Below are 11,337 nucleotides of genomic sequence, written 5' to 3'. Positions count from 1 at the left end.
CTGAAATTGTAAGATAGGCTGAAATTGTAATAGAAATAAAAAATAATAGTACTTTTGAGTATTATTAAAGTATAAATGTTAGAGAATATACTAACATTTGTATGGTATATGTACTAAATGGATGCTTGTGTAGATAAAAACCAAGCTCCTGAGTCAAGCAAGAAAAAGGTCAAAAATAAAGTTGCGGAGTAGTTGGACATCACTACAGCATACTAGGGAGGCATATCAGGTGAGTGCACATATTGTAATTATATGGGATGAGGGAGACTCACAATAAATCAATCTATAATGTTTGAATTAATGTATTTTTACTATTTTGATATATGTTATAATGTGTATGGAATTGCTATTATGAATAATTTTTAGAGTATGAACTACTCTAAAAAGAATGGTTAAATGCCTAATTTTGCATTTGGCAGAAAGGTGTCAATAATGCAAGTTAGATGAAAGGTTAAATGCCTTTAGATGAAAGGTTAATTGCCTAACTGTGCATTTGGCAGAAATTTTCCAATAATTCAAGCTAGATGAAAGGTTAAATGCTTTTACATGAAAGGTTAATTGCCTAACTGTGCATTTGGCAGAAATGTGTCAATAATGTAAGTTAGATGAAAGTTTAAATGCCTTTAGATGAAATCTTAATTGCCTAATTGTGCATTTGGAAGAAAGGTGACAATAATGCAAGTTAGTTGAAAGGTTAATTTCCTTTAGATGAAAGGTTAATTGCCTAACTGTGCACTTGGCATAAAGGTGCCACTAATGCAAGTTAGATGAAAACATTGCATTTCGGCTTAAAGGGTTCCATTTTTTGGTTTAACTAAAAAGATTGTAAAGGATTCTCACGAAGTATACGAATTATCATAGTTTTGACAGTCATTACATGATTATGAATAAATTGTAATTCATTTACAGTATTATGCATCACTAAGTAAATACTTAACGTGTTGATTTCACGCGTAGGTAAAAATCAGAGATTTGTCGAGTAAGGAGTGCAGCAGCAACAACTACCATCAATTTGAGGTTAACTCGTCAGTAACATTAATACAATCATATTAATTTTGAAAATTAGCTGGCATGTAATCGAAGTTAAGAAAAATATTTTGTAATGGATTTAAAGTGATAGTTTTTAGTAATATATTTCAATGAATGTTTTATCATTGTATTAAAATTTTTGGTTTGAAATTCGAAAAAAAATTTATGGGTTTTACAAATAAGTGAATGTTTTTATAAGTCATGTGACACCTATGACTTGTGTACGAAAACATATACGGGAATTGGGTGTTACATTTCAACTTGCCATAACATTTTTGTTTGCCATTCATCCACAATACCACTGAGATTAATCTTCATACATTTCATCTTGTCACAACATAATCATTTGTTCATACCATCATACTAACTATACTTAGATAATTTAGTTTGGTGTTATAACTTAACTTGCAATTTCCTCCAATCCATATGGGAATGATACTTACTCATCACTTTATTACTTGTTCAACGTGTATACTTGCACAATTTGTGCATCAAACTTAGTACACCTACGCGTGCAACATGGCCTCTGCCTTTTTGGTGGACCTACTTCTCTAATGTGATTTGATTGTGAGTAGTGTGGTTTTGGGGAACACGCTTTTCAAATTGTGTGACAGGAGTATAGGTGGATGCATTTACATTTTTATTTCATTTAGACCATTAATATTATGACTCGGACTGTTTATATGATTCTGTATTGAATTTATTTGTCTGTTTGCACTTTAGAGACACACTAAGCTTTATATCTTACACCCTCATAGTTTTATTTTTAGATATTCGTACTTAGGTGATTTGGTACTTGGAGGGTTACATAATTTATTTTAAGAAAAGCTATTATTTTGAGTATGGAATTTTAATTGAATTTCTTAATTTGGATTTATATTCGTAGCTTTATTTTTGAGACTATTATTATTATTTATATAATCTTGGACTTTGGACACTATAACTATTTTTGGACCATTTACGCATGTTTTTAAATAGTATCATTTATGAGAGATTTTCTTTGGATTATTATTTTAATAAATTATTGAAGTTTGAAATTGAAAGAAAATATTTCTAAGTTAAATGATAATTTTTACGTTTTGAATTGAACTTGGTTTACTCAAGGTCTTGTGATTCTGGCTTAGCATGTCTTCCAAATATTTTTGTAGCTTAGCAAGGTTATCCTCGATTTCCTTTAGTTTGGTCTCCATTTGCCTTGCTTTAAACTAATTGGTATGCGGTTGTGGTGGGTCCAATTCTTGTTGTTTTGTTGAATAAAATGATCTCTATTAGTCACTTATGTTTTTAATAATGAATGCATATTAAGTTGCAAGAATGCATAATAAATGATGAATGCATGAGGATTTCAAGGCATTGATCCAAAAGTTTCTGTCATAACCTCCATTCGAGCAAAATTGTTATTACAACGAGACCAAAACATTTTACAGGAACACTTGAGTTAGACCTTCTAAACTCTGGACAACTTGAAGAAGGTTAAGAAGTTTTATTGTTTTGCTGATTGTTGGTTGAATACCTTGTCTTATTGCCCCAAGTTTTATTTCCAAGCCATACAGGTGATGAGTTGTCTTGTGGACCTGATCTAGGAACTCTTAGATGACTTCATCTCTTACCTTCACTTTTCGTTAGGTTTGTTCCCATTAAAACTATCACTGTTGTCCTTCATTGTATGGGATTATCTGATTTCACTCAATTTTATTTTTGTGTCATTTAATGATGCTTTGTTTTTTTCATGACTTCACATTTAATGTTTCTTTTTTTCTTGCATTTGGAGAGACCTCTCTAATATTATAATCTTTTGTTTGACTCGATCCACTCCAGTAATCTTTACTTTCATAGTGCAACAAAGTCATGTTACTCCCGGTAATGGGCATCATGTCTTTCTTGTTGATGGTGAAGCAACTGTACTGGTTGTACTAATGATCAAACTTTTTCTTCTTCTCATGCTTTTGCTTGCCCCACATGTTTCACAACTCCTAAACGTTGTTATGCTTGAGGTTGATCGAAGTATAGCTGGATAACTTTGATACATAGCCATCTTGTAAACTGTCCTCTTCCTCTTTCTGAGTTTTCTTAGACCATTGTCATACCTCTGTGTTTTTAACCTCTTGTATCACAATTCTTTTGTCCACTAATGAAAACTATTCAGAGTTGAAAAACACTTCACAAATCAACACATCTATGTAATTATGCAAAAGAAAAGAAATAAAAAGACAAAAAGAAAAACAAAAGAAAATGAGTGAGTAAGGTGAATTTATAATAAAGAAGTTATAACAGTTTGAATATGTCTTCCTCACATGCTTTCAATAGAATAAATCCTAACTGCATAAATTTGTAGTTCTCATCCTTTGAAAAATTTAAGTTAGAAAAAACCATCATAGGGTTTGAATGTGTCTTTGGGGTGGGTTCTAATCTCGCGCATCAACACAGTTTGGTTCTAAAAGGAGACCTGAGTTCTCCTTTCTAGTGTCCTATTGGGCTTGCCAAACCCTTCCTAAGCCCATCACATGCTTATGTGGGTCGATATAAACTTTAGAGGATGTGTTCCCCAATGTCTGACACGAGGAATAAATTCTTATGAAGAAATAAGGTACATAAAACCCAAAGGTTACTTCTAGGTCTAACACGGAGAATGAATTCTCACGAGGACGTCACTTTCACCCTTACTTAAAAATCTTTGGAGCTCAGTTATACATCTTGAGATGAATATCATTTTTTAGTGAAATCATTAGAAAACTGTTAATCCAACTATTTATTTGAAAAAGAAGATATTCAAATGTAAGAATAAAAAGATGGAAAATATATTGAAATCTAAACTTACAACTTTCACCTAAGAAGACAACCAATAATCGATTTTTTGCCTGACTCTCTTGTGTCCCCAATAGAGTTGTCAAAACTATCGCAACGGACCTTCAAGTGGTCTCAGGTTCAAGTTTCGAATTGGATTTTATGATGGAGTCAGCACCGATCTTTTAAGGTTAAGTAGATCAAATACCTCAAAATTTCCATTTTGCCTGATCTGCGTCTTACCTTAAATATAAGCCAAACTTTCCTCCTTTTTTTTCATTTTACTCTCATCTACCCCAAAGGCCTCACCAGAATTCTCTCAAAGCCTTCCCTATTTCCAGAAATCGACCATGAGCATTGTCGTCTATCCATCGCATCGACTTCACTCTGTCTACAACCCACGGTGTCATGAGCACCAAAAAACCTAGCCCAAAATGTTCATTTCATAATCCCAAGCCAAAAACTAACCTCCAAACATCCATTAAACTCCAAATTAGCCTAGATCAACAAGAATAACCATCTATTTTTACATTTTTTGGGTGACATTTGGGATTTCCGATGACATTTTGGTTTTTAGGCGATGCCTCTTCTCTTTTCGGTGACGACCGAAGCTAAGTCTGTTGCTATTTGCGTTTTTTGTGTGTTTTTTTTGGTGTTTCGAATGCTACACTATTAAAAAAACTCTCCCTTTATTCCTTTTCGAAAAAAAGGCTCTAATAGGAATGGTGGAAGGGTTCGAAGAAAGATTTTTTCCTTAATTTGATCGTTTTCGATCCTAAAACTAATGGTATTTAATATGGATTATTTTCCTTTTATTGTTCGATTTGTATGTATGTTGTTTGGTTCTTGTTGCCATGATTTTTTTGGGTCATTTTTCTTGCCATCTTTTCTTTGATTCTGCTAGTTGTTAACTATGCATGCTTTTGTTTTGGGTTGAATTTTGATTCTTTCTCGATTATTTCCTTAGATTTTATTTTGGCATCATTTTGGCCTTCAATTTGGGTTGATTTCTTACCAAAATGGTCTGAAAATATTCTTTTCTTTTATATCAAATTGAGGAGTATAGGCGGATACAGACAGGTACGAGATGAGTGGTGTGTATCCAGTTAGGTAATAAGTATGGGTATGGATTTGAGAATGTACTCACATGGATATGGTAGACAAAGGACTACAAGCCCAATTAAGTAAAGGGAGAGAATCTATCTTTAAATAAAGAATATGGAATTGCTGAACTATTAGTAGTAAATAGTAAGCGTTTTTGACAAAACACAGCACATTTAATTGATTATTTAAGTTGTTTATTTTTCATATTTTTTAGATCATAAATTTTAGGTCTATTAATTATATTTTCCCTTTTCTTTTAGAATTTCTCTTTCCCTCTCCTCTAAGAAAGATTAAATTAAAATTAGAATTTGTCAAAAATAATAAGTTGTTTTTAAAAATATTAATTTTTAATTAAAATTTAATTTTTAAAGATTTGAAGTATGAAAAGTGAAAAATAAAAATAATTAAAATAATTATAAAGATTGAATTTTACGAATATTTCCAGTAGAAGACATTTTATAAATTAGTTATAAAATTAAAGATAAATTATTTAAAATAAAATATTAATTACATTATTTCCCATAATTTTTAACAATAAATATTTTGTAATTTACCTTTAAAAAATTATGAAAAATAATGTAATTCATATTTTATTTAAAATAATTTACCTTTTAAATTTTTAATTAATTTATAATTCAGCTTTACGAAATAGAGCCGATAAACCTTGTGTTACAAAGAGGAACATGAATGGTGATAAAAGATCACCCCGTCGAAGATCCTTACTAGGAACAAACATATCTATTATGGGGTGTTTGGATGGGGGAATGTGGGATTCCCATAGGAATGGAATCCACATTCCCACGTTTGGTTAGCCCGAGAATCCCATTCCCGGTCATGTAAGATTACCAATAGTGGATTTTTTTGGATATATTATCAGGAATGTCATTACCTTCCTTTCCTTAGGTATTATTGAATTACCGGTGTTTTGGACTAAAATACCCTTAAATTTTTATTTTTTTTTTCAAAAATATCCTTCTTCTGTCATTGAATAATAAAAATTCTACGAAGTTTAAATTACAAATTTATCCTTAAATTATTTTAAATTTACAAAAAAAGTCTATAATTAAAATTTTATATGAAGTTTAGAGGTTAAAAATAAAATTTTACCCTTTCATTAAACATTTTTTATTTTTGTAAAAAAATATATAAATATTATGAATTTAAATTTTTAAAGAAAATATATAAATATTTTTCAACTTGTAATATTATACAAATATATAATAAGGACAATTTGGTCAAATATACATTCCAATAATCTTTTATTTCTTTAACCAAACACGGTAATCTTACATTCCTACTAAGCCAACCAAATACAAAATACAAAATTCACAGTAATTCTATTCCCTGGTAATCTTACATTCCCACTGGTAATCTTACATTCCGTGAACCAAACGCACGGGTACCATTAACTCGTGCCACATACGAGACAATTGTTACACGTCACGTAATTAAAATCAACAAAGTCTGTACCGAACCCAGTTCTAGTATCACACTTTAGAGGAACATCTATTCCACTCTATCATATGCTTTCTCTATGTTGAGCTTAAGTGCGACACCCTTATTTATCTCATTCTTAGAGGAGTTCAGATAATGCAATAGTTCGTGTGCCACCAATATGTTGTCTGAGATTTATCGTCCCAGAAGAAAAGCTGTTCGATTGTCACTGATACATGTAACCATAACGGGCTTCAAGCGATTTAACAAAACTTTAGACATAATCTTGCAAACGACCGTACATAGACTAATAGGCCAGATTTGCTTCATATATTTTGTTCATCGACCTTCGAGATCAATACAAGAATTGTCTTATTTACCATGGCCGTGTCTTGACGCCCATTTAAGAGGCCAAGACACAGTTGAACCACATCCTCACCTACAATCTACCAGTGTTGTCTGAAAAAGTTTGCAGGTAGTCCATCAATCCCTGGTGTTTTACGATGATTATATCATTGAATGCAGCTATTACTTCTGTTCGCACAAACGGTTTCTCTAAGTCCTCATTCATTGAAGGCGTGACCACCTTATCGATGGCCTCCAATATATTAGCACTATGAGGTACATTCGCTGTGGCAAACAAGTCCTTGAAATAATTCACTATAATGCCAGCCATTTCATCTTTCGATTCTGTCCAACGTTCGGTTTCATCAAAAAGGCCTTTGATTCTATTCTTATTCTGATTTTGAGTTGATCCAGTAGAGAAAATGCAATTCTCGTTTGGCTCTTATTAATTTGTCGAAATTCCTGTGCCGTGGATACCTATCTAATGCCTTATTAATTAATTTCCGAAGCTGAGTCATACGATTGGGTGTTAACGTCAAACGACCGGTCTGTCGTTCGTTTAGTGTGTTCCCTATCGCTTCTAATTTATCCAACACACTGCCAGCTGTAAACATCCACGCGATTTCAACGCGGTCGTGACAATCTTTGTTAGTGGACCAACATTCATCATGTCAAAAGTAATCGGTGCAACCTGGACTGTTACGATCTTTTTGCGTTGCTAATGTATTCATACCTAGGAAGCAATGATCTGAGTAGTCCGTGTATTCCGTTGATATGCGAAAGTGGGGGTGACCTTTAAGTCAATCCAATAAAGCTACAAAACGGTCGAGTCTCTCAGCTATGGCATTTTCCTCTTGAGTGGGGGTGACCTTTAACTCTGGAACGTTTAGAATTGATCGGATTAGTAACTTTGTACTTCCCTGCAGATGTCTCTTAGAACTCTTACCCCAGGAATCCTCCTTTCTCTCATCACAATTCTTGGACAAGTTAGAAGCTGAAGTACTGTTTGCCTTGTGCTTTTCCACGTTAGCCTTAGAGCTCTTTGAAGGGGTCCATAGCCGTTACCTTTGCCGAAGCATTGGTATCCTTACTAGACTCTACTTCCTTAACAACCGTGTTCAATGCATCCAACACGTGATTGCCCATAGTATCAATTTCATCCATGAAATCATCACTAGATAATATTTCCTTGAATTCATCCGATAGGTAACAACCTTCATCAACAAGTCGACCTGGTTCAGCTGTTTGACTTGGTTCACCCAGATAATCGTTAGGGTATCTAATTATATGAGACCATCTACCTTTCCTAATTAAGAGGCGTATCATGATGAATGTAACACGAAACGCTAACTTATCATAACGATAGACATAATTGTGCCCTAAAAGCATACGGACAACTGTAACCTAAAGACAAACAAAAATAAATGCTTAAAATTATACGGAAAAAAATCAAAACGGGATGATATTTATTTAGAACTAAATCAGGAAAAAAACAACAAAAGAGAAAATAAAAAAAAGGAGACACGATGGTACTAAGTAACCATAATAAAAAAAGAAAATAAAAACATAAACCAGGATTGGGAGATTAAGAATGAACCATAATATGATAGCTGATATTTTAATAAGAAATAACCGTGGCAGATCAGCTAAGGAGATCGGATTTGAGTCATCCCAAACTATATTTTAGAATAACTCCAAAAGAACACAAATTTAGGGAAAATAAAATTAATGACATGAAAGTGAGTATATAGGAATATGCAAATTGAATTAACTCCATACGCACCATTTCTAATAACTTAAAAGTTCTTGCACACAACAATTTACTATGATTATGCTGCTACAATTTTTTCCTTTGCATAAACGGTAAACATTTTAGCTTATAAATGAGGTACAAATTGCAATTTACCTACCCCACTACCTTTATCTATTGGATTAATTAGTCTATTAAAAGTTAACCCTCGATTTCTAGTGGGTGCTCATTGTCAATTCACAAAACCTACTCATACAAACATACATACGTACGTAGGTATAATTAATTAGAATTATTTTCACTAATAATCATAATAATTTATCAATTCCTTCCAATCCTTAATGAAGAATCAACTCCTTTATTTGATGCTGCAAAGAGCCTAGCAATTTCCAATTGAGTGGCGGCGATGATCTCGGTTCTTTTGAGGTCCATTTCTCCTCTTTTAGCCTCGGCTTCAACTCTCATTCTCTCAATTTCTTTCATGGTTTCCATCCTTGCATGCTCTGATTTTAAAACTATTTGTGCCAGCCATTCAATGCTCTTGGCTATTTCCCATTCTTCTTCTTTCCTTCTTTTCTTTTTCTTCGTCGTCGTCTTCAATTTCTTCGTTCTCGGTCTTTCTTTGTCACTGTAAAGAGCCGGTGTGCTACTATCTGTCTCCATGGATATCTTGTCCGATAAATGATCGGATAATCTTGTTCCTGCGCCATCCTCCTGTTAAAATCAGTACAAACCTAATATGTTAAGCAAAAAAGTCCCGGAGAAAAACATGTAACTGCTGAAAATTGAATTCAATTTTGTTGAAATCCGACATTTAAAAGAAAATAATAAATCATTTCGACTAAACGTAGGTTCAATCATTGAAGTAAATACATATATTTGAAACAAAAAGGTTAATGTTCTTAATTTTCTGTAATAGTCTTTTATAGTTACAAGATAATCTCTGTTCAGAATTTGCTGAATCTATTGACAATGCACACTCTCTACTGACGTAACTGTTCGAAACCAAGTAATTATGTTCCTAATTAAATGTGTTAGTATGGTGTCCTTGAAAAAAACATAGAACTTTGTACAAGGTCTTCAATGGTCTTTTTCTTGCTTTGTAAAAGATGGCATGGCTAAAAAAATGGAGGAAATGGGTACTTAGCCTTTTGTTTTTGTTTCTTTTACTAGAAACCACTCTTCTGAAAATAGGTTATGCTGTCATGGAATGAAAAATATGTATGTTCAGAATTTCACCTTTTTAGAATCAAAACCATGAGGTAAAATTAAATATCTTCTTCCAATTGGGATAAATAATATTGGTAAAAAAAAATCTTAAATTCATGTCGTAGGATAAATTTAAAAGATTGTGTATATAATTCTTACTGACCTTGGGGATCCTATCAATACCATTGGAACCATGCGAATTTTGTGTATGCCTAGGAAGCTGCGGAGCCAAATGCGGCGGCGGCGGTGGAGCAGGTGGCTGATGTTGTTGCTGTAGCACCACCATCATGGTCGGCTCCGGTAAGCTCATCAGAGGAGGGTTAGTGGAAATTGGAGTAGCTGCCTGAGGAACTGCTGACGGTTGCAGCTGTGGCGGAGGAGGAGGAGGTGCAGTACTGCCACGAAGTAAAAGGTCAAGCCGCGAATACAAAGGCCAAGAAGAACCGTCAGCCGTGGCGGACTCCGATCGGTACCTTTTCTTCATGGACTCGATCTTGTTCTTGCACTGGGTCAGAGTCTTGGGGGGCTTGGTACAATTAGCCCGAGCCGAAACATAACGAGCCACATCTTCCCAATCTTTACCCTTGAGTTTGGCTCTATTTCGAAGAACCCATTTGTTTTCGTAAGCTTCAAGTAAGCTCGAAACAGCTCCTTCACTCCATTCATCACGTTTCAGCCTATCTCCGCCGCCTCCGGCGATGTTTGCAGGGTGATTTTTAGGGGAAGAGTCTTCTTTGGTGATGGAAATGTTATTGTTTGAGAGGAGAGATGGGTTTTCTTGGTTAGTTTCTTTGTCCATCTATCCTTGTACTAAAAAAAAAAAACAAGCTCTTTAGTCTCGTTTAGCTGCTAACATTATGCATTCACACCCATCAAAGAAGTTTAAGGTTGAAAAAAGGGCTTTAGGGGGGATTGAAAAGAAAGAAATGAGTGAAAAGCATGACGGTGCCAAAATTGAATAGTTACAAACTCGAAATATTAGATTATTTAATAAAAATATAAAATTTTATTAGAAGTTTAAATTCGAAATTCAGTATGAAAAAAATATCTTAGTGATTAAGAGATTGTTGTTATTCTTGAAGTCTCGAGTTTAAGCATTGCGTATGTAGGGATATGAGCGTTTCATTGTTAAATAGTTGAAAGTCTTTCTACATATATTATCTTGTATTTACCTTAAACTTATAATAAAAAATTTAAAATTCACGAGACAACTTCTAATTTATCTAATATTTAAATTTACAATGATCTAAATTGTAATTAGACTAAAAATTTGAAAATACGTATTTATCATTCTTTAGTTCGACCACTACTTGATTAAATATTTAATAACTTTTTTTATTTTTTAAATTTAAATATTTATTTTTATATAAACTAAAATACTATTAAACTAAAATTATATCGAATATAAATTTTAACATGATTTGAACCCCTTCTACCCTAAAGGAGCTCCATCCCTGTGAAGTAGTAGCATTAGAGTAAAAATGGGGAAGATATGGTAGGGTTTGGCCTTTGGAGTGGTTGCCAGCCAAAAGGAGAGTTGAGAAAGAGAGCCACTGGCATTAGAGAGGAAGGCTTAGGGTAAAGGTTAGTGGGCAACCAAGATAAGTGCTAGCTTTGTCAATTGACTTAATGATACTAACATCTTTTGCTTCCTTCTATTAATTACCAACTAATTTATATAA

The 11,337-nt window shown here is 33.4% G+C and overlaps 1 protein-coding gene across 1 annotated transcript; it reads right to left on the bottom strand.

Moving 5' to 3' along the window:
* Positions 1-8,537: 8,537 nt before the first annotated feature.
* Positions 8,538-10,564, bottom strand: LOC120193133 (trihelix transcription factor ASIL2-like). The gene is made up of 2 exons (XM_039195733.1): positions 9,819-10,564; positions 8,538-9,160 (listed from the first exon to the last, which is right to left on the bottom strand). The coding sequence occupies exons 1-2, from the start codon at positions 10,452-10,454 to the stop codon at positions 8,768-8,770; spliced, it is 1,029 nt and encodes a 342-aa protein (XP_039051664.1). The 5' UTR covers positions 10,455-10,564; the 3' UTR covers positions 8,538-8,767.
* Between the last annotated feature and the right edge of the window lie 773 nt (positions 10,565-11,337).

The sequence above is a fragment of the Hibiscus syriacus genome, unplaced genomic scaffold, assembly GCF_006381635.1.
Source record: "Hibiscus syriacus cultivar Baekdansim isolate YM2019G1 unplaced genomic scaffold, ASM638163v2 tig00116989_pilon, whole genome shotgun sequence".
NCBI lineage: Eukaryota > Viridiplantae > Streptophyta > Magnoliopsida > Malvales > Malvaceae > Hibiscus > Hibiscus syriacus.
The sequence above is the reverse complement of the archived record's forward strand: the minus strand, read 5'-3'. Positions and strand labels throughout refer to the sequence as shown.